We start from the raw sequence: 26,899 nt of genomic DNA, 5'->3' as shown, positions 1-26,899 counted from the left end.
CCTGAAACCTCGCCCTCCAGGAAACAGCTGGGGGAGGGCTCAGCCGTTTCCAAGACGACCCCTGCAGGACTGACTTCCTTCCAGTTGGTCTCGCTTCTGGCCCTGATGTTACACCCAGGGTTTTTATATAAGTAGATGCACAGTTCCCAGGGCAGTAAAGAAATTTACAGGTTTTTCACACTGCATTTAGAGGTTCAATACTGTAATAATTTTGAAATACTATATACACTGCACAGAGAACTCAGGGATTTGAATAAAATTGTGGAGGCTAAAGAAACAAACACACTTTTAGTATGTTTCTTGCCTACTCTTTGGGGTAAATGTGAGAATCAGGTAACGTGCATGTGCATGCCTCTGCAACCTACACAAGTGAGTGTCCCTGTGACAGAAGCCACCTCTGGGCCTGCTAGGTGCTAAGAGAATCCCACTTCTCAGACGTAAAGTAACTGTACCTATAAGAGCACCCACTGGGCAGCAGAAACACCACCACCACTCAGTGGGCAATAGTGCAGCACTCATGGCAGGTGGGTGTCCAGGGCAGTGATGAGAGCGCTCACCTGAGGACCATGGGGCCACTCTAACATGTCAGAAAGGCACTTTTAACCTCCTGATGGTGCCCCCTTAGTAAAGCCAGCAGAAGCAGGTTTGGAGGCTCTAATTGCAGCCCATCCAGCTTGGCAGAGATCTGTCAGTACAGACAGGATGGCTGGCTGAGATCACAGTAGGTGCCACAGTTCCCAGCTGAGGTCGGGCTGCACACTGGCCACGTCCTATGGCCAGTCAGCTCCCACCAGGTAAGACGGATGGACTGTGACCCAAGCAGAACCTCTCCCAGGAGGGACGCGAGGCTGACGGACTCCGTGCTCACGTGGCAAGTCTCCCGCTGAGACCCTGCATGGCTACCAGTGAGTGGAGGGACTCCCAGGGATGATGCAGGAACATAGGCTTTCCCTCCCTCTTGGCTCCCAGGCCCAGGACTGACATCCAACCCCAAGGAGGCGTGGCCACAGCTTGAAAGAACTCAGAAAGGGCTAGTTTTGAAACATTCATTCGCTTTTTAAGTTGTCTTTATTTTTCTGGGAAAAGAAAAACCAAATTTAAACATTAATTTGTGGGATATTAGAAGGCTGCCACTACTCTGAAACACTTATACTGAAAGGCAGCTTTGTGATGAACAAAAGGTGAACGGAAGGGTGAGTGATGTAGTCTGAAGTCCTACGACCCTCTGCATCAGCGCATTTGAGCCCAGAGGCATGTCTCGCCATCAGCAAGCTGACACAGCACATGGCATCATACTTACTTCAGTCCCGGGATATCCAGAAGGTTAGTCAGTCCTGTCCAGTTGATTTCTAAAAGCTGTTTAAAAGCAGGGCAAAAAAATGTTATCCAAGTTATTTCCAATTATCAAATCAAACCAAATCACAGAGATTTCTTTCTTTTTAAAAAATATATTTTTATTGATTTCAGCGAAGGGAGAGGGAGAGAGAGATTGAAACATCAATGATGAGAATCATAATCGGCTGCCTCCTGCACGCCCGCATTGGGGATCGAGCCCACAACTCGGGCATGTGCCCTTGACTGGAATCGAACCCAGGACCTTTAGTCCCCAGGCCAACGTTCTATCCACTGAGCCAAACCAGCGAGGGCAGAGATTTGTTTCTTTACACTGTTCTGCACCTTGCTTTTCACTTTGTAAACCATCAAGGCCATTGTGCCCTGTGGGTACATGGAGAGCTGCCTGTTGTTTTACTTTTTGATGTCACAGTTTTCTCCAATAAAATCATATAATAATTTATACATCTACCGTCCTATGGATGGGCACTTAGGATATTCAGTGAATATTTTTTTACATCATGTTCTGATTTGTGCATGCAAACTGGCATTTAAAAAGTAAACATCCAGCCCTAACCGGTTTGGCTCCGTGGATAGAACGTCGGATTGCAGACTCAAGGGTCCCAGGTTCGATTCCCGTCAAGGGCAGGTACCCTGGTTGCGGGCACATACCCAGTAGGGAGTGTGCACGAGGCAGCTGATCGATGTTTCTCTCATCGATGTTTCTAACTCTCTATCCCTCTCCCTTCCTTTCTGTAAAAAATCAATAAAATATATTTTTTAAAAAAGTAGATGTCCTGGTCAAAGATACATATTCACTTTGTTATTTGATAGTGCCACCTAATTACCATAAAGAAAGGCTATCCCTACTTATATTCCCACCAGAAGTGTATGAAAATGTTTCTTCTTCATAACCTCAACAAAAAGAGATATTAAGAATCAATCCAGCCCTAACCAGTTTGGCTCAGTGGATAGAGTGTCAGCCTGTGGACTGAAGGGTCCCAGGTTCAATTCTGGTCAAGGGCATGTACCTTGGTTGCGGGTAGGGAGTGTGCAGGAGGCAGCTGATTGATGTTTCTCTCTCATCGATGTTTCTAACTCTCTATCCCTCTCCCTTCCTCTCTGTAAAAAAATCAATAAAATATATTTTTTAAAAAAGAATCAATCCATTTGGCCGTTAAAAAATGGTACTTTATCACTGTTTCAAATTGCATTTTCCTGATATTAGTGGAGCATGTTCCATTCATTCAACATTTGGGGGGTTTTTGCTCATTTTTCTAGTGGATATTTATCTTACAATAATTCCTACACAGTTGGCTATGATTCCATTAGGTGGATGGGGATGGGTAAAAACTATTGATTAGAAACACAGCTTTTCCTATCAAAATGGATACTGCACTTACTTGTGTTTTATATTTGTGGAGGAAAGCTGAGTGAAATTGCATGATCTCATTACCCATATAGCTGGAGTATCGCATTCTGGCTCCAATCCCTTTGGGAAGTGGTTTTAAATAAGCATGAACTAGAGGGGTCCAGGTTCTCTTAAAAAGACCAAACTAAAAAGCAACTAGTTTTAAAAGTCCTGAAAGACTGAGATTTTTCAGCAGAAGAGAAACAAGATGTAAACTTGCAAGGCTAATAGCAGTAAAGATCATGCTCCCCTCATCCCCACCCGGAGGCCCAGAAGCAAAACAACGCAAGAGGAGTAAGCACCCTGCCCCCACCCTCATCATCACCACAGACCTTTCCCACTAAGAGGACCAGGGATTTGAGGAACAGCCATTCCAGGCCCAGGGCACCACGTAGAACCAGGAAGCTAAGGAAACCCTCCTCGGCTAACAGCTGACGGCTAACGAGAGGCCCTGTCAAGGGCAGGTCACCTGGCAGGACTGTACCGAGAGATTAACTCCTCAGGCCACACAGGGCCGAATCCCATGAACCTTGTCAAAATGATGAGATGCGCCTGTGTAAATGCTACCCGAGTTCAGAAAAACAAAGCACCAGAGAGGCAGTGCAGGATTCGTGGAGGAACAGGACTCAGCGGGTTTGAGAAGAGAGATTTGCATGCGGACAGAAGGCCCCTGTCCAAGGCCCTGAAGAGGGAGCTGACATGCCCCTGAGCAAGGGGGAGCTGGGGACAGGAGGGCCCAGAGAGGATAAAGCAGGGAGCAGTGAGTGAGGACGAGTGAGTGTGTAAGGACAAGTGTGAGGGAGCGAGAATGAGTGTGAGTGCGTGTGGGATCCAGTGTGAGAGGTCTGAGAGCTGAGGCTGGAGAGTCCACACAGGGACACAGGAGGAACCCACAAGGAGGGACAAGCAACTAAAATTAGTGCCTCGCCCCCCTGTGCCTGGATGACTCAGAACTGTTTTGGGAAACTGAAGAGCCAGGGAGTCGTGTTTCCAAGGGAGGAAACCGCCAAGGGCTGCTGCGGGCCTTCCTCGAGACACAGAACAAGCAGTGAGCGGCCACGCTTCACCTGCAACAGGACGACCATGTGCGAGCTTCATGAACAGACACGCCGCCCCTCTGCTCTCCCATCTCCTGAACCTATGGACGCAGTTCGACAATAGCAACTGTTTATTTCAGCACTTACTGTACACCAGGCGTCCTACGTGAATTATTTCTGCGGTACAGACTATGAATCACCTGGGAAGTCCCTTAAAAATACAGACTGTGGCTCCCGCCCTGCTCCAGTGTTTTTGAATTAGTGGGTTTTGGCTAGTGGTAAAGGTCAAGAATATTTTCCTTATGTTTTAAAGCTCCCAGGACTTGCAGCTTCCACCTGGGATACAGAAAACCAGAAAGAGCATCCCTCTTCAATGTACAGGAGCTGAGGTGGCAGTGCCAGCCAGCCTGAAACCCTTCCTCACAGGCAGCTTGAGGGGAAGACCGGGCCCCACAGCCCCACCGGCAGGTGGACTATTCCAGTTAGATCTTAACTGCTAAAGGCAAAGTGTGGGTAAGATAGTGTAACCCTCTGAGATCCAGACAGAGGGCATGTGCCAGCACGCGGAGCGACAGAGTGTGCTGGCTGCAGAGCCGGGGGCCCGGACGACACTCGCTGCAGGGGTAAGGCGGGGCGGGAGCAGCCGCTGCTGGAAAGACAGCACCCACTTTCCACTGTAAGACGCAGAAGCCACAGGGGAGGGACACACAGGTAAGGCCCCCTGCAGCTGGGGGACAGGGAAAGAGAAGACATATGTGTGCCTGGGGGAGGCTAGGACACCATCGCAGGCCCTGCCCGCCAGAGGTCCCGTGTTGCTGGACCAACATGTGCAAACCCACCTGCACATGCCCCACCACAGACACGGCATGAGGAGGGCAGAGTCGCTGAGAGACACCAGCCTGAGAGCCAACACAGGCAGGACAACGTGGAGGTCCCATCCCCCCCGACTGGATGGGGCCAGACTGTTCACATCGTGAGAGCTGTCAGCACCACAGACCCAGAAGCTCAGATACCTGGCAGACCCACACTGTCCACATCATGAGAGCTGTCAGCACCACAGACCCAGAAGCTCAGACACCTGGCAGACCCACATTGCCAATGCTCCCAGGACCTAGTGTGAGGGGTGGGTAGGACCCTCTTGGCCTGGGGATTCCCAGGGGCCTGTCTGCCTGGCCTGCCCTCCACCTCACTGCTGCCTCCTCCCCAGGGTTGTAGGGTTGGCTTCCAACTGCAATCTTCCCACTCCCATCGGTCTAGGGCCCGTGTCTGACCTGCTCAGCAGAGAAGGACGGAGGGAAAGAGGTGGGAAGACTCACTGCCTCTTGGGAACGCTGGCAGTCATGACTGGCATGTGGACTGGAGACCAGAGGCCGCTGGCCTCAGAGGGAGAGACCAGAGCGAAGGTGGAATATGGGTGGGGAGATGTCATACGGCTCCCTCACCTGCAGCCCCTGCAGAGGCTTCCTGAGACCCAATACAGGCTACCTTGTGAAATAAAGCCCCTCTTTTGCTTAAGGCACCTCAACTGCTGGAGTCCAGCTAATGGGACTCAACTTCTTCTCCCACTCACTCTGAAAGAATGATGTCACTTTCATCTTGCAGATGAAGAAAGGAACCTCTGGTTCAAACATGGGAGGCCCACCCTCTGCTGGCTGGGAGCCCCCTGAGGGTCAACACACTCAGAGCACACGAACCGTCTCCTGGACACGTTCTGGACTCACTCTAGTCTGATCAGTCCTCCTGAGACGGGCCACAGACCTGAGGATCCTAACACCCTACGAGCATGCCCGGGCCATTCCAACAACGGTCCTGATGGCAGGAGAGAGTGGCCACCAGGTCCACGGATCCGCGCAGGGGTAGACATTGGCTTGTTCTGGCTCCTACCAGAACCTTCACTCAAGCGCGTGTGCTTACCAGTACTTGATCTCTGATGCCAGGACCCCACCAGAATGCTAAACCTACATGTAGGAATGTGTGTGATTTCTTAAAAATCCAAGAACTTGTATGTGCCAGGCACTGTATTACATGTTTTACATCCATTGACATTCATTTAATCTTCACATGTAACCTTGTGACACAGGTATTACTGTAATCCCCTTGTTACAAATGGGGAAACTGAGGCTTAGAGGAATGAAGTCAGTAGTTCAAAGCACAAAGTGGGAAACGAAAGAACCAGGAGAGGAAAACCAGGTTGAATGAAGGCTGCGCTGGCTGCCCCATCAGACAGCTGTGCTCCACAGCTCAGCACCTCATGGTTTTGTTTAGTTTTCTGGAACAAGCAACACATTATCCAAACTAGTCCAAAGAAACCAACAAGCATGAAGATGTGCAAAGGCGTCGTAAGGTTCTCTGACACTGCGAGTCTAAATCATCTCGATAATCAGAAACCCAAATCTCTCCGGCTGGACTGCCCCTGGTGAGAAGAATTACTTGGCAGCAGGCAGTGAATTCTATTCCCATATTTTCCAGCTGAAAGTAACTGAAAATACACTCCCTCTCTCCAAAGTATGTGTGGTGACTTTACTCACCATATAAGGAAACGAGAGGCCCTGTGCACGAAATTCATGCAGGGGGTGTGTGTCCCTCAGCACGGCCTGCACCCTCTCGCAATCCGGGACCCCTTCGGGATTGGGCCTAAACCGGCAGTTAGACATCCCTCTCCCAATCCGGGACCGCTGGCTGCCTGATCGCCCCTAACCACTTGCCTGCCTGCCTGATCACCCCTAACCACTCGCCTGCCTGTCTGATCACCCCTAACCACTTGTATGCCTGCCTGATCACCCCTAACCACTCTGCCTGCCTGCCTGATCACCCCTAACCACTTGTCTGCCTGCCTGATCACCCCTAACCACTCGCCTGCCTGCCTGATCACCCCTAACTGCTCACCTGCCTGCCTGATTGCCCCTAACCATTTCTGCCTCAGCCCCACTATGGTGGCTTCGTCCAGAAGGACATCCAGAAGGTCGTTCGGCTGTCTGGTCTAACCAGCATATTATGCTTTTATTATTATAAATGAGTAACTTGACTTTTCACAGCCTCTTCCTTCTCTCAGCATTAGAATTTCGCTTGGAAGTTAATACTATGATGTTATTTTTAAGGTAAACACACCTAGAATATCCACACTAAGGAAGAGTATTACTAAGTTTTGAGGGAGATTTAAAGATTTGGATTCTGAAATTTAAAAAAAAAAGGGAGCCCTTTATTAAATTGTTAAAAATTCCTTGTAAATTAAAAATACTCAGCAATTTGCTAAAGATTAGGTGTTTTATTTTATACTTATTAATGAAAGTTCCTTAAATACACTGGCTTTTATACAATTTGTATGTGAAAAAAACATGGATATAAAATCTTTTATGGATTTCATTTCTCAAAATTTTAATAAGTTAAAATTTAACACAAAAGTTCCTTAGTAGCTTTTGAATTTCACCATGTTCTGTGTATATTCCCCCTAATCTGAGGAGACTACGTTCCAAGACCCCCAATGGATGCCTAAAAGTATGGCTACCACTGACCCCTGTATATACACTATGTTTTCTCGGCCAGGTGGCTCAGCTGGTTGGTGCATTGTACCGTGCGCCCAAAGGTTGCCAGTTTTGAACCCTGTAAATATTATGTTTTTTTCCTGTATGTAAATACAGGTTGCAGGTTCTATTTCTGGTAAGGGCATGTACCTGGACTGTGGGCTCAATTCCCAGTCGAGGAGGCAACAAATCAAAGTTTCTCTCTCACATCAATTTTTTTTCTCTCTCTCCCTTCCTCTAAGAATGCCTTCAGGTGATGATTAAAAAAATACATACCTATGATACAGTTTAATTTATAAATTAGGCACAGTAAGAGGTAAACAACAATAATTACTTGAATACAGGCACTATGACAGCTGATCTGATCACTGAGACGGTTACCAGGTGACTAACGGGTGGGGAGCTATGCAGCCTGGAGACCTGGACAAAAGATGACTCATGTCCCAGGTGGGACGAAGCAGGCCAGCATGAGATTTTATCACTCTGCTCAGAATGGCATGCAATTTAAAACTTATGACTTGTTTATTTTTGGAATTTTCCATTTAATTATTTTCAGACCAAGGTTGACCACAGGTAATTGAAACCACAGAGAGTAAATCTGTGGATAAGGGGGGACTATAGTCATTACAATACATTCAAAATAAGCCCATTATTTAAGCAATAGAAGGCAAGTGAGAATAATGATGTTAGTGGAAATAGAATGTGAAGATACTTAATTCTTCTTGTGTTTTTATACAAAAAAAGTACCACTTATAATTTGTCTAGATAAACCCAACAATAATTTGTATTAAGTTATTTGCATCAAATTATACAATAAAGATTCCCATTTTAAACAATACATGATAGCAATGGTGCCTGTGAAAGAGCTCATCTAAGGTAACAGAACGGCATTTGTGAAGAGCTATTTGAGAAACAGATCAATTCATCCATCAGACGCTTACTGAGCTGCGTGGAGACAGACATGGCTGTGTCTTCCAACAGTTCACAAGCAGTGCACTACCTGCACAGGACTGTGTGGGCGTGAGGAGGACACTGACCACCTTTGTACTGGAAAGGGTCAGCCCAGGGCAGAGGGCAGCGTTCTGGAGAAGGACAGGGGAGGGAGGTGGTGAGGGGGGAAGGGGTTGTACTCTCCCCCGATTACAGTGCTCCTGTGGTTGGAACTTGGATCCTTATGGGGCAGTGCCAGGAAAGGAGGACAGAGACCCCACCTAGACCACAATAATTGTCTGCCGAGAGACTACCCTCTGTGGTCAGTTTGCACCTTGGGAAGAAGCCCTAGCGGTGAGCAAAGCCTACTGAAGACAGAGCTAAGTCGAATGTCTTTCGGAGGCTGTGGACCCATGTGGAGGAGCCATGTAGGTGAGGAGCCACCAGGAGAGGGAGGACGCTCACTGAAGGGGAGGAGCCTCCATTAGGGGAGGAGCTTCTGTGTCGGGAAGAAGCCTCAGTGAAGGGGAGGAGCCTCAGTGAAGGGAGGAGCCCAGCAAGGAGGAAGAGCCTCAGTGAAAGGAGGAGTCTCAGTGAAGGGCAGGAGTCTCCAGGAGGGGAGGGGCCTCCATGACAGGGAGGAGCCTCAGTGAAAGGAGGAGCCTCTGTGAGGGGAGGGGGCCTCAGTGAAGGGGAGGAGCCTCAGTGAGGAGGAGCCTCAGTGAAAGGAGGAGCCTCAGTGAAGGGGAGGAGCCTCAGTGAGGAGGAGCCTCAGTGAAGGGAGGAGCCCCATGAGGAGGAGGAGGAGCTGAGGTGAGGAGGAGCCTAGATAGGAATGATATTTTTGTTGTCTTATTTTTGTGGCTAATAATAGGTATTAACTACTTATAACAAAAAAATGGATTAAGATACAAATCTAACCATGTGAAGTGATAACATTTATTATGGTTTATCCAAGTGTTAGAAAATAGTTCAGTAAAAAGAATCTTTATGCCTGAAGCTGGTTTGGCTCAGTGGATAGAGCATTGGCCTGCAGACTGAAAGGTCCCGGGTTCAATTCTGGTCAAGGGCACATGCCTGGGTTGCGGGCTCGGTCCCCAGTGGGGGATGTGCAGGAGGCAGCCGATCAATGCTTCTCTCTCATCATTGATGTTTCCAACCCTCTTTCCCTCTCCCTTCCTCTCTAAATCAATAAAAATATATTAAAAGTAAAACAAAACACCTGAGACAATTCTTAAAAAAAAAAAAGTAGACTCTATGACTTTAACCCCTCATGCACTAACTGCAGTTCATAAGCAGGCTCTGGGCCAGGCAGTGTCAAGTGTGACGGCAGCTCTGCCTGTGGCAGCAGTGAGGATGGTGAGAGCAGCCTGTCGGCAGGCTCGGCTGGGTGCAGGCTCCCGGACTTACTGGTTTGGGGTCTTGGAAAGATTAGACTCAATTCCTGGTCAGTAAATGGAAACTATGTGGTATTCACTATAGAGAATGAGGCGTCAATGAGCAAACACCTACAAATCATACTCATTGACAGTGTTAATTACAAACCCACACTAAAAACACCAGTCTATTATTTTCAAATTTTTGTAACAAACATATTCTTTTTATAGTCAGGAAAAGGAGTTGTCTATGGGAAGAGACGAAACCTCCGCTAGGGCATAAAGTGGTAGGAACTTACAGGACTCACGCATCAGAGGGAAGAAGTGAGCTAAGGAGGGGACTGCTCCTTCACTGTGTATATCTCCAATATGATCATGTGCTTGTCAGTGAGAAGGAAGACAGACACAAAATAAACATCAACTTACTGGCTTCCTCAGGAAGAAGATAGACAAGGCTCCCACTAAGGGCATGTCTCCAATCAGCGGTTCCAGGATCACTCGCATTGTGCCATGAATCTAAGTGCAAACGGAAACCAAGACATGTAACAGCCAGTCACTGATGCAGGATGGAGACGCAGGTGGCCCAGTGCTGCACCAGGTAGGACCTGCAGAAAAATACTTAACTTCAAAGAAATTCTCGGTTAATAAAAGCTTCGCCACTTTCTTTTCAAAGAGAGCATGGAAAATTTTAGAAGACTGAAATAAAAAAAACCTTACCTGTATACTTTGCACACCAGCTCTACAAAAATATCGCTTGATCTCCAAATCAATCTCACAATTTCCTACAAAACTAGCAAAGAAAAAGTTCTGTATTACATTCTCCTCATCACCACAGACCTGCAAGGCATATAATCTGACTAAAATAATAAACAGTAAAGTGATCAGCACAGGCTGCAGGCACAGCTGCACCGTGGCATGGCCGCTTCCCTGCCGGGCAGCAGACACACCGCTCCTGGGAGGCCTCCTGCAGACTAAGGGTTTGCTACAAATATCCCTTCCAACGTGCAGGCCAGAGCAGCACCTTGATGGAATGTAGTTTTCATTTGCTTTATAAACACCTATGTTTGTTTAAAACAATAAAGTGAAGATTATCTGCTCCCCAGTCCCGAGAGAACTAACAGAGCTCATGGACTTTGACGTGAAGATTAGAAACGTAGCCCTAGCCGGTTTGGCTCAGTGGACAGAGCGTCGGCCTATAGACCAAAGGGTCCCGGGTTCAATTCCAGTCAAGGGCATGTACCTTGGTTGCCGGCTCCTCCCCAGCCTGGACCCTATTTGGGGCTCGTGCAGGGGGCAACCAATTGATGTGTTTCTCTAAACACATCAATGTTTCTCCCTGTCTTTCCCTCTCCCTTCCACTCTCCCTAAAAAATCAATGGAAAATATCCTCGGGTGAGGATAAAAAGATTAGAAACGTATAAAACCGTATCTGTTTGAGGCATCATTTTTCTCACTGATTAAAACATTTCAGCCTGGACAGCGTGGCTCATTGGTTAAGTGTTGACCTATGAACCTCCAGGTCATGGGTTCGATTTCTGGTCAGAGCACATGCCCAGGTTGCAGGCTGGATCCCCAGTGAGGGGCATGCAGGAGGCAGCCAATCAATGTTTCGCTCTCATCATTGATGTATCTATCTCTCTTTTTCTCTCCCTTCCTCTCTGAAATAAAAAAAATACTTTAAAAAAAAGACATTTCAGTCATTAATATGAAAAACATGAATGAGTGTGATGTGGAATGTAAGACTTGCATCTGTGTTTTTTGTTGTTGCTGTTTTTTCTTAGTCCTCACCTGAGGCTATTTTTCCCACTGACTTTTAAAGAGAGTGGAAGGGAGGGAGAGAGAGAAAGAGAGAGAGAAACATGGATGTGAAAAAGACACATTGATTGGTTGCCTCCCACACATGCCCTGACCAGGGCTGGGGATCAAATCTGCAACCCAGGTACATGCCCTTGACTGGGAATCGAACCCGTGACCCTTCTGGCGCAGGCCAATGCTCTAACCACTGAACACACTGTCCAGGGCTTGCATTTGTTTTTAAAACAACTGTGAAATGGCAGCTACCTTTTGGGTGGAATCTGTATGAACTGACCCCCAACCCTGGGCTCCAGATGCAGGAGGTCTTGCCCTGCCTGAGAGCGTCTGCCGGAGGCCCGCTGAGCAGTGCACAGAGTGTCTAAGCGCCTGAGCACAACATCTGGGTCTTCATCAAGATTTCAGTCAAACCCACCGACATCAGGAATATTCACCTACGGGAATAGCTACGTGACGCTGTATGCCATTAACTAGGACACAATTAGGACACAAATGAAAACTTACCTAATCTGAAGGTCCAAAATAATTTGTCTTTTGTCCACATTTTCAGTGTATACCTTGACACCATTGATCCTGAGGGGCTGGAGCGAGAAGTGGCTTATTTTCAATGCAGGGACGGTAAAAACACAAACAACAACACAACAACCAAATGGCAAAACAACCAGGCGGCACTGAGATGAGGAGACACGCTCTGGCACAGGCTATGGGAATCACAACTCTGCCCTCGTGGTGTACCAATCCGTTCGCTATCAGCGAGTTATTTCACCTGTTCCTCAAATGCAGACAAGGTTACCGTGAAACCACAGACATGAGGAATGTGGTCGCAGGTTCGAATACCTGTCCAGAGCACGTACCTGGGTTGTGGGTTCACTCCCCACCCCTGTCGGGGCGAGTTTGGGAGTTCTATATGTGTCTCTCTCATATAGAAGTTTCTCACCACCCCCCCTCCACTGTCTCTGAAAAACAATGGAAAAAATACCCTCAGGTGAGGATTAACAAAACAAAACAATGTATATACCTTAATTCAAAAATACTTTTTGCTTAAGAACATGCTGTCATTGGTGCCGATGGACTTGCTTGACTTAGGGTTGACACAAACCTTCAATTTATAAAAAAAACTCACACTATCTGCAAAGTGCAATAAAGCAAAGAGCAATATAGTGATGTATGCCTGTAACATTATTCCAGTAACAACGCCTATCTATCCCTTCACCTGTGTGACTAAGGTGATGCCTACAAGACTGGCACTGGAGTCTTTACTTGTTTTAAACAACTTGAGGGTAAATACCTCATGCCTGTTGTCAACTTCTGAACCTTCAGTGTGAGTTCACATGTCAAACTCCTTTCCAACAGAACAGATTGTTGAAAACTGTGCAAAGGTAATTCTGACAGAAGAGTGTGGGGAGAAAGACATGCTGGAACTAAGGGAAGTCCCCCCAGGGAACCTGAATTGGCCAAAAGGCCGCCTTGGACAGGTGAGGGCAGGTGAGGACCCCTGACAGACCAGGCGAGGGCACCACATGAGAGGCAGAACCTGGAGTAGCTGCACAACCCGCCCCAAGACCATCCAGGGAAATAACAGGGAGTAGTTTAACATGTCTTTTTAATTTCCACAGCAATCTGACTGAGCACACATGTAAGGATACTTAAGAAGAAACTGACCTGCTGACCCACGTCGACTCTCGTGAAACTAAAGGTGCTAAGGTGGGTGTTTGCTCCCCGCACAGCTGGCTCTATGGTTTCTCGAAACAACTTCTCTATAAATTGGCAAATGAAAGGCCACATATGTTTTACAGTCTGAAAGGAAAAAGAACTCATGTAAGACAAAACATTTTAATACACATTGCACTTAAGTCATGGTAAAAATTATGCCCCTTCAGCTTATCAGAATTTCTAAAAATTAAAGGGAGGGCCTTTTTATTATGCAAAAATCAATACAATTTTAAATTTTAAAATGTATCACAACAATAAACTACTAATTAACCATATATTGCAGGAATTAGTTATTCTCAGCACATTTAATGATTGCTTAAAAAATCAGAAAATCCTGTGGTCTCAACTCATTGCTAAATAAACTGCTAAAACTGTAGAGATTTTAATAAACATGAATGAGTTTTCCTCAGTGATGGACTACCTTCCCGTGCTACAAGGTGGTCCCTGCCTGCACAGCTCTGAGGATATTACATAAAGTGTGAGGGGTGCCCTAGCCGGTTTGGCTCAGTAGATAGAGCATTGACCTGCAGACCAAAGGGTCTCAGGTTCAATGCTGGTTGGGGCACATGCCTGGGTTGCAGCTTAGTCCAACCTGCAGGAGGCAGCCAATCAATAGTTCCCTCTCATCACTGATGTTTCTATCTCTCTCTTCCTCTCCCGTCCTCTCTGAAATAAATAAAAATATATTTTAAAAAAATGTGAGGGGACAGAGATCCACTTCAAACTAGACTGATGTAAAAACAGAAGCTTTATAAAAAAAATTAGATAATTATCTATTACTAGAATTCTTGGGAGTTATTCATTCTTCATAATAATGTTTCCAACATTTTTGCATACGACTATCATAAAATAGACCTGAGCAGTGGATGGACGATGGGGAAAGAAGACAGAAGACCAAGATGCGACTATGAATAGCTTATTACTTTTCTCACGTCTAAGTCTGTTTTCACTGTTTAGAAAAGGAAAGTAACGTCTCATTTATGACTGAGCTCTTTTGGGAGCAGAAGCCAAATCCAAAGGAGTTCACACAGTGTCACTCTCCCAACTCCCAAATATGGAGGGTGCATCCCATCCCAGTCCCACTGCAGCTGGTATGGGATACTGCTCTCTTACCTTATTTAGCCATTCTGCTCTTTCAGTGTCTGGGAAGTGAACCTAAGAGGAAAGCACAGGGATGTGACTGACTCGTCACGTAGGCCACGGATGTTCTGACTGTAGGCCTGCTGTTTACACAAAGCCTCTTTAAACACCCTGCCCTGAAGCCTAGAAAATGGCCTAGGAGGAGACACTGGCCGTGGGGCACTCTGATTTATATTCTAAGAACAGCCTGAAGCAGAAGCGTGGAATGTCAGCAAATGCCCCAGGCCCTCCCCACAGCCTTGCTGTCCAGAGGAATGTGCGTGGGTACCTGGACCATCCCAACAAGCATTTCAAATGGAGCCCTTTCTACAGGATCGCTTTCTCATGGGGCTCAGCACTGTCCCGTGTTCCAGAGACCTAGACCAAAACCTTCAAAACCCCACCTTCCCTCTGCCTTCCTTTGGTCCAACCCAGCCACAGGCATGCTGCTGTTGCCCACGTCTCACTCCCTTTGGCCCCAGGCTGGGACGGGGAACCGGGGGTGGGTGGCGGTGGATGTGGCCCCTTTGGGGGGGGGGGGCGCAGAGGGCGGCTCCCTCCTCAGGGCCGGTGGCCAACCTCCCACACCCCATCCCTCCCCTTGGGAAGCAGGCCCAGATCCACCTAGCCCTGATTGGCTCTGATTGCCAGCCAGGCCTAGGAACCACAACCGTGCACGAATTCGTGCACCGGGCCTCTAGTATTACTATAATTACTGTTTGGGCGCTACTGTAAAAGTCAACCCAAGTCTACAACCTCAGCACAGTGTCGGGGTAGTTTGTGGCGCTGTCACTGCACACTAAACATTATCACAGGGAGATACTGTTTGACCACCTCTGCCACAGGTACAGAGAACAGGGCCACTGGACAAGAGGGCCCAAAAGGCAGTCCATGACATCAGTTCCGGAAAACATAAACTGCTATTCTACTTCGTAAAGAAATATCCCAAATGTCAAGAGTCCTTTGATAGAATTACAGAAAGATGAGTTTAATCTGCCATGAAAGCCTTCCTTTTACCTGTTTTCAGATCCTTTTCTTCTCTGAAAATCCTATCCTATATAATAAAGAGCTAATATGCAAATGGTCATCATGCCCTCACGCCATCACGGCTCAGACACTCAACACTGGGGAGAGAGGAATGGGGACCAGCCACCTGCAGCCGGGAGAGGGACAAGCCGCCCGCCCTGCGGTCCCGGACACCAGCGGCTGCGGCTGCGTCTGCACCTGCGACCTGGGAGAGGGACAAGCCGCCCGCCCTGTGGTCCCGGGCGCCAGTGGCTGCGTCTGCACCTACGGGCGGGAGAGGGACAATCCGCCTGCCCTGTGGTCCCGGGCGCCAGCAGCTGCGTCTGCACCTGTGGCCTGGGAGAGGGACAAGCTGCCCACCCCGTGGTCCCGGGTGCCAGCGCCTGTGCCTATGCCTGCGGCCCAGGAGAAGGACAAGCCGCCCGCCCCGCGGTCCCGGGAGCCAGCACCTACGCCTGCAGCCCAGAAGAGGGCCCGTGGTCCTGGGCAGGTGCAGCCAGCTCGCCCACGGTCCCCTGCAGCTGCAGCCAGCCCGGGTGAAGCCGTCCCAGGTCCTGGGTGCCTGTGGCCAGCCAGAGGGAGGGAATCCTGGGTTCCGGGTGTGGGGCGAGGCAGAGGCGGTTAGGGGCAATCAGGCCAGCAGGGGAGCAGTTAGGGGCAATCAGGCAGGCAGGGGAGCAAGCAGAGGTGGTTAGGGGCGATCAGGGAGGCAGGCAGGCAAGCGGTTAGGAGCCAGCGGTCCTGGATTGTGAGAGGCAGTCAAACATCCCCCGAGGGGTCCAGGATTGGAGAGGGTGCAGGCTGGGCTGAGGGACGCCCCCCGGCCCAGGCTCAAATTTCGTGCACCAGGCCTCTAGTACTATTAAATAACAGAATATGTCCATGTCTACCTTATCCCCAATAAACAACTGAAAAACCATGTGAAAACAATGGCTGTTCCTCAGTCTGCAGCTCAGCGGAAGCAGACACCAGAGGCCTCTCAGGCCATACCAGCATCTCTGCGATGGACAGCCCCGTGCCCAGTGCCCAAGCGTCAGGACAGTCTCCGGTGAGCAGGGGTAAGTGGTCGGCTCCTCTCTGCTAACTGGTAGGAACAGCTATGAATCCTCCAAGCCTCAGGGAGACCCAGCTTCTCTGCACTTTCTGTGCACAAGGATTTCCTTCCTCCTTCTCTAGAGGGCCAAGCATGTTTAGAGTGGCTTTCATTTTTTTAAAAAAGATTTTGTGTGTGTGTGTGTGTGTGTGTGTGTGTTTAAATATATTTTTACTGACTTCAGAGAGGAAGGGAGAGGAAGAGATAAAAACATCAATGATGAGAGAACCATGGATCAGCTGCCTCCTGCAGGCCCCATACGTGTGTGTTTTTTTAAATGTTATGATCAGGAAGCATTTTATTGTTCCTCCAAAGTTAAGAGTTTTCACTGACAGAAAATCAAAACTTTCAGAAAATCACCTGCATAACCTTGTTCAGCTGCTGAAGCTTGGTTTTTTCAGACACATCAACATATTTCTCTCCAATACGAACAATCACTCCACCCATGATTGACGGATCAATCTTAACTTCCAATTTCAGTATTTGGCTTTTGCTTAGGAAGTTCTACAGGACCATTTTTAATTCAGAACAAGGCTTCTTCCTCCCGGGGACACTCGTCGCATTAAAAAGGGGTACCGTTTTCAGCCAGCAAACTGATCAGGTTGGACGGGAGGGTGCGGTCATGTCATTCAGGCTTTTCACTGTAATGGAACGCTTTATATAGAGATTTGTGCTGGACAGCCATTCTGGGTTCCTTCAAGATTTGTGCTGCTCTCAACAATTCCTTTCCTACTTGCTCTAGTTTATTCTGTTGGATGCAGTAGAAGAAAGAGCAGTGAGTGCCCTAGTGCCCTTTGATAGCACACGACTGAACAGGTGGTCTCACAAGTCTGGCAAACGCCAACACCCATTTTTGATAAAAACTCTCAGCAAGGTGGGAATAGAAGGATCATACCTCAACATAATAAAAGCCATATATGACAGGCCCACAGCCAACATCATACTCAATGGACAAAAACTAACACCATTTCCCCTAAGAACAGGAACAAGACAGGGATGTCCACTCTCTCCACTCCTGTTCAACATAGTCCTGGAAGTATTAGCCATTGCAATTAGACAAGAAGAAGAAATAAAAGGCATCCAAATTGGAAAAGAGGAAGTAAAACTGTCCTTATTTGCAGATGACATGATATTATACATACAGAACCCTAGAGACTCCATCAAAAAACTACTAGACTTAATACATGAATTTGGCAATGTAGCAGGATACAAAATTAACCCCAAGAAATCCGAGGCATTTCTATATACCAATAGTGAACTTTCAGAAAGAGAGATTATAAAAACAATCCCATTTACCATCGCACCCCAAAAATTAAGATACCTAGGAATAAACTTAACTAAAGAGGTAAAAGACCTCTACTCAGAAAACTATAGGACGTTGAAAAAAGAGATAGAGGAAGACATAAACAGATGGAAGAACATACCATGTTCTTGGATTGGTAGAATCAACATCATTAAAATGTCCATATTACCCAAAGCAATCTATACATTCAACGCACTTCCCATTAAAATACCAATGGCCTTCTTCAAGGATCTAGAACGAACTCTCCAAAAATTCATCTGGAATAAAAAAAGACCCCGAATAGCTGCAGCGATCCTGAGAAAAAACAAAGTAGGTGGGATCTCAATGCCAGATATCAAGCTGTATTACAAAGCCACTGTTCTCAAAACTGCCTGGTACTGGCACAAGAACAGACATATAGATCAGTGGAATAGAATAGAGAGTCCAGAAATTAGCCCCAACCAATATGCTCAATTAATTTTTGACAAAGGACGCATGAACATACAATGGAGCCAAGATAGTCTCTTCAATAAATGGTGTTGGGAAAATTGGACAGATATATGCAAGAAAATGAAACTAGAGCACCAACTTACACCATACACAAGAATAAACTCAAAATGGATAAAGGACTTAAATGTACGACAGGAAACCATAAAAATTCTAGAAGAATACAAAGGCAGCAAAATCTCAGACATATGCCAAAACAATTTCTTCACTGATACAGCTCCTAGGGCAGTTGAAACTAAAGAGAAAATGAACAAATGGGACTACATCAAAATAAAAAGCTTCTGCACAGCAAAAGAAACCATCAACAAAACAACAAGAAAACCCACCTCGTGGGAAAACATATTTGCCAACGTCATATCTGATAAGGGCTTAATCTCCAAAATTTATAGGGAACTCATACAACTTAACAAAAAGAAGATAAACAATCCAATCAAAAAATGGGCCAAGGATCTAAATAGACACCTTTCAAAAGAGGACATTCAGAAAGCCAAGAGACATATGAAAACATGCTCAAAGTCACTAATCATCCGAGAGATGCAAATCAAAACAACAATGAGGTACCATCTCACACCTGTCAGAATGGCCATCATCAACAAATCAACAAACGACAAGTGCTGGAGAGGATGTGGAGAAAAAGGAACACTTGTGCACTGCTGGTGGGAATGCAGACTGGTGCAGCCACTATGGAAGGCAGTATGGAGGTTCCTCAAAAAATTGGAAATGGAACTCCCATTTGACCCTGTGATCCCACTTCTAGGAATATATCCCAAGAAACCAGAAACACCAATCAGAAAGGATATATGCACCCAGATGTTCATAGCAGCACAATTCACCATAGCTAAGATCTGGAAACAGCCTAAGTGCCCATCAGTACATGAATGGATTAGAAAACTGTGGTACATCTACACGATGGAATACTATGCTGCTGTTAAAAAGAAGGAACTCCTACCATTTGCAACAGCATGGATGGAACTGGAGAGCATTATGCTAAGTGAAATAAGCCAGTCAATGAAGGAAAAATACCACATGATCTCACTCATTCATGGATAATAAAGACCATTACAAACTTTTGAACAATAATAGATACAGAGGCAGAGCTGCCTCAAACTGATTGTCAAACTGCAGTGGGAAGGCCAGGGAGGGTTGGGGGGGAGGAGGGAGGGGATTAAGAGATCAACCGAAGGACTGGTATGCATCCATATAACCATAACTAATGGACATAAGACACTGGGGGGTAAGGGAGGGCAGGGGTCTGTCAAGGGCGGGGGGGAAAAAAGGACACTTATGTAATACACTTTGTAATACTTTTAGCGAAAAATAAAAAAAAATAAAAAGAAAAAAAAAGAAAAAAAAAGAAAAAAAAAAAAAAACAAGTCTGGCAAACGGCTGACTACAGATGTGCTGAAGCATCACACCTGCTGGGGGAGCCCAGACACTGCCAGGGGAGCCTGGACACTGCTGGGGAGGGGGACTGGACACTGTCAGGGGAGCCTGGACACGCTGGGGGGTCATCTCCTTAGGCAGTGTCAGTCATACCCTACTGGAAGAGCAGCCTTGGTTTCTCTGAAGAACTGGGTTCTTGTTCACGCTGAAAGCCCATAACCGGTATGCTAAGTGCTGTGCCTCACACAGAGAAAGCTTTGACTGACCCAGATTTTCTACCCACTTCAAATCCAAGCAAGGCTCATAGACTGGGTCTTGTCTGGGAACCCACATGCAGAAACTGTGTGTGCAAACCAGCTTAGAGACCAAACCATTAGATTGTCAACAGGGTCCAGGAACCATGAAGGTTAAAGTCATGGCATCAGGTGGTCAGTAAGGCTGAGCTCTTCAAAGCCTCTCGTGTAAAAGGGGCAGAAGAAGACGTGGGAAGGCTGACACTGAAGACCTGTTCCTTGTACGGCCAGAGATCAGCTTCCTGGAAGACCAGCGAGGGCAACGAGTCTGCACACCCAACTGCACTGTGTGAAATACTAAAAGTAGTGACATTTTCTGAGTGTACCACAGGCATGTGCAGGTTCTGTCGCATCCATTATCTGAGCTCACTCATTCTCACAATGTACACATAGGAACTAACAGTATCCGCAATTCACAGGATACCTGCTCAGTGACAGAATGGGGATGAAGGCCAGCCTTGTGTGCCCGTGCTCTTGGCCACTTTGTTACTGAGCCCGTGGCAAGGCTGTGGAGACAGACAGTCTACAGAGCCCACCACGTTCTCACAGGGACACGCCAATCAAAGAGCGAAGCCTGAAACTCAGATGACATGCCTTAAATTGTACGAGGTTCTGGTGACAGCCAGAAGTAGGAAATTTTGTGTTTAATAGTGATCTATTTATCTAGACTCTAGAGGTTAAATATAGTACAAGTTCTGAAATAGCTGAAAAAGCCCAGCAAACATAATAGCAATTCACATTAAACCACTGTTATCAGACCCAATATTTCATCCAAGACTAAGAGAAGGATGTAAAGACTGGTTTTACTTAATATTCCCACTCCTTCACATGAAAGAGCTATGATAAGTAAATAGTAATAGCAAAATTCCATATGCATTCACCCTGGGATCCAGCAATCCCATTTCTAAGAATTTATCCTAGAAACAGACTCGCAAAAATATGAAATGATGTGTGTGCAGCGCCATTTGTAATAGCAAAGGCCAGAATGACCAAGCAGCCACCAACAGTGGACCGACCGGTTGAACAAGCTGTTATGCGCGCACACACGACAAAGTACTGCCAGCAGCGAAAGGAATGAGGAAGGCTTCCATCATCATACTTTCAGGATTATTTGGATAACGCTATGGGATAATTTCCAGGGCCTGTTTTAAAGTGAAAATACAAGATGGAGAAAACCATATACAATTGGCTATACCATTCATCTCACAAGAGGGGAAGAGGGTGTGTGTGTGTGTGTGTGTGTGTGTGTGTATTAATACACTAGCATGCTTGTAATTTTTTAAAATAAAAATTAACAAAAACTTTAAAAAACTGTTTACCTTGGGGAGGGAGAGGACATGGTAGAAGAGACAAGTATGTAAGTTAGGGAATGGAACCTAGTCGACCTTCAACTCACATAAGTTAAAGCGCCAAAGAAAGAGCATATGGAAATTGAAGAAAGTAAATCTGTTACCAAATCTTAATTCTTTTCAACTATGTTTAAAATCGGCTTCTCGCTACTATATATGCACAAACATCAGCTTACGTTCCACAAAACAGAATTTAAAACAGTAAAAACATCACAAAGACTGGGATATACAGGAGTAATAGAAAATGTTTTCTAAATCATATAGGAATGCATGAACACTTATCACTTAGTTTCAAATATTAATCTTTCAACTAAAAAAAGAAACAAGACCCCCCACTAAATCTCCCTTGTAAGTCCACTTATAAAACAAGTTTTCATATTTATTTATATTGGCTCCACAAAGTAGAAGTAATCAGTTTGATTGTTCAAGTTTTGATTATATTTAAGAGTTGACACTACCCAAGAAATCTTTCAAATCTTATCTTTAAGAAGAACAAAGGCATATTTGGGATTCTAATATGTTGATATTACCAAAGTTGTTTTGCTTAGAAAAAAATTAATTAAATATGCAAAGACAGAACATTAACTGTATGCCAGGAACTCTACATGCAATATCTTGTTTCATCCTCACAACAACCCTCTGAACAATTAGCGGCTCATCTAATAGATCAGGAAATAAATCTGTTCAGTCACAGGGGAAATAAGAGGGCCAGACCCAGAGGCCCTAAGGCCCCCCTGTTAAACCATGCTGAGGTAAAAGGATGAGACAAACTTACACCTAAGTAATATTTTCTGATGAAATCATGTTTCCCATTTCTCAACATTAAAAAATAATATGGGGTAACATTTAAAATCAAATAAAGGAACTGTCTTTTTTCACACAGCACCCCCCTGAAAACGATGTCAACAGCACTTGTGTGGACTTAACTGAGCACCTCCAGCTACAGGCAGGACAGCAGGTTTGTCACGGGGCGTGGGCATCCTTTAAAAATCTCCCTGCAGCATAAATTGTGCTGTCCATGCATTCCTTCATTAACAAAATCTAGAACAAGGCAATCCATGTCTGAGAAAATATGAAGATACATTATCTCTTACACCTGAAGCATTAACAATTTAATACTTTTAAAAGAAAAATGGATAAAATGATCACTTTAGAAACCTCACATAATAAACTGGTCTATCAATATCAAGTTCATTTATTCGTATTCTTCCTTGTTCCAAGAAGGAGTTGAGCTCTGCTCACGTCTGCATGGGTCTTTAGGTGCTCATCCAAGAAAAATAAACAAAGAGCTGGTTTTGCTCAGAGGTTAGAGTGTTGGCCCAAGGACTGAAGGGTCTCAGGTTCCATCCCATCGAGGGCACAAACCTCCGTTACAGGCTTGATCCCTGGTGCCTGAAGGGGCATGTGCGGAAGGCAGCCAATTGGTGTGTCTCTCTCACATCTATATTTCTCGCTGTCTCTCCCCTTCCCTTCTACTCTCTCTAAAAATCAATGTTAGAAATATCCTCAGGTGAGGATTAACCAAAAAAACAAACGAACACCAACTTCTTAGTGGAACAATGATCAGCTCCCTGGGGAAGAATTCTTTCACTATCCTGGGGAGAAGGAAAGAGGAATTCAATTCACCTGGTACAGCAATTTAAGTGTGTCCTCTGAGGCTGGGGATAGGGTCCCAACTAGCACAGTCCCACCTGTCAGCTGGGCCTGAGGCCCTCCAGGTTCAGGGGCCCTGCCTCACCAGCCACCCAGAACACCTGAGGGGGATTGTCCCCTCATCATCAATCCCAAAACATCAACCTTCCTACACCACAAAATGAGTTATACACAGGTCAACAAACTGACTTATGGAGCAGGATGAGCTGCCACTGCTCACTGCTCCCCTGGTTGCAAGTCTCATGGGGTCCCTCAGAGTTTAGGACATGCATCCTAAAGATGGGGGAAGAAGCAGGGGAAGGGAATGGCATGGACGTGTTCCCCAGAAGGAGAGCACGTGCTGGGTCCTTTGGAGGGTTTTTCTCTCTCTTGCAGACGGGGATCTTAGGGTAGGTTTCGGGGAGTGTTGCAGCAGAAGATTCATCAGTTTTCCAGGGGTGCTCTTTCAGGGTCGTGGTCTCTACTGATTGGTCAGGGCCAGGGCAGGGCCTCGTTAGTCACTGCAGCTGGTCCTGGTGTTGCCCACCTGATTCTGCTGCTTTTCTGGGCCTGGAACTGAAATACCACTGAGGCCTAGATGTTATCTCTCGGGAGGTGACCTCTGTACTTGCTGCCATTGCTGGGCCAGTGTGTTCAGCTGCCTGTCTGTCTCCCCATGCCTCTTGTCCTGGCTCACGGGCTGCCTCAGATCAATGAGACACCAACAGCTCTCCACACCGGTGCTTTCCGTGCACACAGACACAGGGAGCATTAGGTGTGTGGCCTGCTGAGATAAGCTGGAGGGGACCTGGAGAAACTCATTACAATTTCTTCATATTGTGTAATTATGTGTATTAAATAATGACATTGGCCAAAACCCTCAAATAAAAGGATTTTTTAAAATTTTAACTCTAAGCCATTGGCACTGTGCATGCTACCTCTTTGTGGCACACAGGGGAGAGCTCTGAGCATTCCCACAGGTTCGCTGTTACAGAGTATCGGAGAAAAGGACTCAAATGTAAATTGGTACCAACATAAATTTGTGCCCTCTGACCTTTTTATACTTAAACTTCTTTACCCATTTCCCACAGGAGTAATGTAAGCCATCCCTCTCTTTCCTCAAAATCCCCAGTCCCAGTCTGCCCCTCTCGTCTCTTCCACAGCTTCAGGGTACAAGGAACGTGGAAAAACAGGGTCAAGAAATCTCAATACCATGTTTTTCCCTAAGATACTGGGATGCTTTCTCCTAACAGCTACTTCTATAAAGAAGAAAGTATTCAAGTTTTAAAGGGTGGGAGACAATGTCTCTCTCAGAACCTGTCAATCCTGGAATAAAACGTTAACAGATGGTCAAATTACTGCTTTGTATGGCAAAAAGAAATTACACAAAATAACTAGGTGTCTCTATTTCAAGTCTACATAAAAGTAGACAATCAATTCAAAGAGTAAACAAAGCAATTAATCTTTTTCAAAATCCAGTTATCATTTTCTCAATGGTTTGTAACAGCCTCACCAGATGTCTGATTGCTCTGTACCTGTGAGGACACAGACCAACAATGGGAACAAAGACATTGAATACAGTGCCAGTGCTGCAATCCGTCTGTGTAAAGGGTTTTCCTGCCAGCAACACTTTCGAAACTCCTTGGTGCTTTTTATGTGAGAAAAAAACAAGAAATTGCACTAGGGAATCTGAAGAAGCACTAACATCCCTGCAGTCTTATCTGAGACCACAGGTAGTGACCACGATCCCTCCCCTTTATATACTGACCACAAAGCTCCCAGTTAGGGTACATTTGATGCTTTCTTCTGTCATCTCAAACTAACAGTTCAAAATCAGAACTGGCTGCTGACAAAGGAGAGCTGGCTGAGAGCCGTGCCGAGCCACAGACGCCGGCCACGGACTCGAGGCTCTTTCTGGCTCAGGGTGGCAGGAGTGGCAGGGGGGAGCATTTAGGTACTGCTTCTGACAAACGCTTGTTTGAAGTATGTTCAACTTAAATAATTCACTACTGTCTCTTTGTAATATGATGACCCCACCTATTTTTGTAAATTGGGAAAGAGTAAAATGAAAATTTAAAACTAGGGCGTATTTATTCCAGCATATCTCCCATAAGTAACAAAGCTGTCTGAATGATCTGACAAGCAATTATTTCTAGTTCTCTAAAAGAATGGACACTTCTAAGGAATTCTATGGAGGCCTTCTATAATTTCAGATAATGTATCTGCTATGTTAGATGTACTCTATGTTAGATGGATGGGTGTCCATTTGTTTTTGAAGGGTGGTTCAAGTTTCAGTGTATGTGTGGAAGGAGCTTAAGCCAGGACTAACATTCAATGTGTCCCCCGTAAACACAGGGACACATCCTAACTTTACCGACAGAACCATCAACATCCCTTTATCACAATACTAAGGTGAAGAGACTTACTTACTACCTTACTAAAGATGCACGTCTACAGATATTTTCTAAGACTGGAAGCATATTTTTTAAATTCTAAAGTCATTTAGACATTCTGTAACTGCTAAAAGAAAGAAAATTCATATAATTATTTGACAGTCTTGATTTAAAGGTGAGGTTCTGGCATGAGTTCCATCGATCTCACAAATTAAAATGAGTCCAAGAACAGGAAACATGTCTTCTCATCTCCTTTACTGAAACACGTAAGACAATCTGGTCATTTGTCATTTTAAATCCAAATCAAATGCTACTATTCAAATTTCCATACTTATGTTTTAACTGGAACGAACTAGAATAGTGATTTTCAACCTTTTTCATCTCACTATATACATAAGCAAATGACTAAAATTCTGTGGCACACTGAAAAACATACTTTTTGCCAGTCTGACAAAAAAAAATAGGTATCATTTTTATTGATTTACAAAATAATAATAATAGTAATTACCTACCCTTTTGGCTCCAAAAAAAAAAAAAAAAATGTCAGGTGCCTACACTTGTATAAGGATTTCTGGGACCAAGAATTAACCAATTAGATGCAACCTTATTATGTGATGTGACCAATAAGATGCAACACTATTATATGACTTTCATATTTATGGTTCAAGACAGGGCATTCACACCAGACAGTTATTGTTGTGTTGACTGTTGTCATTTTTTAATTTGACAATCTCAGGGAAAAGAGGTCAGTGCCCTTTTGGTAAGGTATGCATTTTAAAATTTCTGGAGCACATTCGTTGAAAATTTCGGGAATACAAAACAAATGTGTAATTGTAGCACTGAAGTAATTACACATATTCTGTATATTGTGTGAAATTAATCCAGCTTTGTTCTACTATAATGAATAGAAACTACATATATGAGACTGAAGTCGGGGTTAAAATCCTCTAGAATTACAGAACCAACGGGAATATCAAACACCTACATGGATTAAGAAGTCACATGTTTCAAATTTTACAGTGAAATTTTTCATTTTTAAGAAATCAGTTTTAGAGAAACCAAGATGGTGGCATAGGTAAACACCGGAGATTGCTGCCTCGCACAACCACTTCAAAAATACAACTAAAAGATGGAACGGACATCATCTAGAACCACAGGAAGGCTGGCTGAGTAGAAATTCTACAACTAGAAGGAAGGAGAAAAGCATACCGAGACTCAGAGGAGGCGCAGTGCGGAAGTAAAATACTAAGGTGCAGAGGTGCGCGCGGAGCGGGCTGGCGACTGAGGGCGCGGTTGTCTTTTTCAATGGGGAGGGAGTCTCAGGCTCTGAGCTCCAAATCCGGGCGAGTCTCTAGGGACTCAGACTCAAACGGGAGAAGCAGGACTGTCTGGCATCAGTCGGAACTCGAGGGCAGCTTTCTCTCTGAGGTTTGCAGCGGTTGCTGGGACTCTGAGAGGCAGAGCCTCTGGGGACAGGACTGAGAGCAGTCATAACTGCTCGCTCCGCCCCCGTTGATCCCCTGGGACCCGCCCCGCCCAAGCCCTGCACAGGGGCATTTGCGGGATAGCCTCAGGCAAAGGCTAGATTAGCACCTCCCTAGAGGACAGAAGTTCTCCCACTGCAGACACAGCTGATTCTCACAGCCAGTTGGCCTGGAGGTCAAATCCCTCCCAGTGATACCTACAACAA

The 26,899-nt window shown here is 45.8% G+C and overlaps 1 protein-coding gene and 1 pseudogene across 3 annotated transcripts in view; both read right to left on the bottom strand.

Moving 5' to 3' along the window:
* Positions 1-26,899, bottom strand: part of ESYT2 (extended synaptotagmin 2) — a 78,860-nt gene that overhangs the window by 34,586 nt on the left and 17,375 nt on the right. For all 3 annotated transcript variants that reach the window (XR_011472589.1, XM_070423551.1, XM_070423552.1), the window contains exons 2-7: positions 14,246-14,287; positions 13,082-13,216; positions 11,924-12,000; positions 10,325-10,397; positions 10,034-10,123; positions 1,301-1,356 (exon numbers count right to left, since the gene is read on the bottom strand). Coding sequence is in view for 2 of the 3 variants with exons in the window: in XM_070423551.1 (XP_070279652.1) it covers positions 1,301-1,356; positions 10,034-10,123; positions 10,325-10,397; positions 11,924-12,000; positions 13,082-13,216; positions 14,246-14,287 (473 nt within the window). In the remaining variant the exon portion in view is untranslated. The remainder of the gene's footprint in view (positions 1-1,300; positions 1,357-10,033; positions 10,124-10,324; positions 10,398-11,923; positions 12,001-13,081; positions 13,217-14,245; positions 14,288-26,899) is intronic.
* Positions 16,719-19,759, bottom strand: LOC139016621 (ATP synthase subunit O, mitochondrial pseudogene; annotated as a pseudogene).

Source organism: Myotis yumanensis, unplaced genomic scaffold (genome assembly GCF_028538775.1).
Source record: "Myotis yumanensis isolate MYYU_CA2020_CCGP unplaced genomic scaffold, mMyoYum1.0.hap1 SCAF_9, whole genome shotgun sequence".
Lineage (NCBI taxonomy): Eukaryota > Metazoa > Chordata > Mammalia > Chiroptera > Vespertilionidae > Myotis > Myotis yumanensis.
This window is presented reverse-complemented; position numbering and strand designations above follow the sequence as displayed.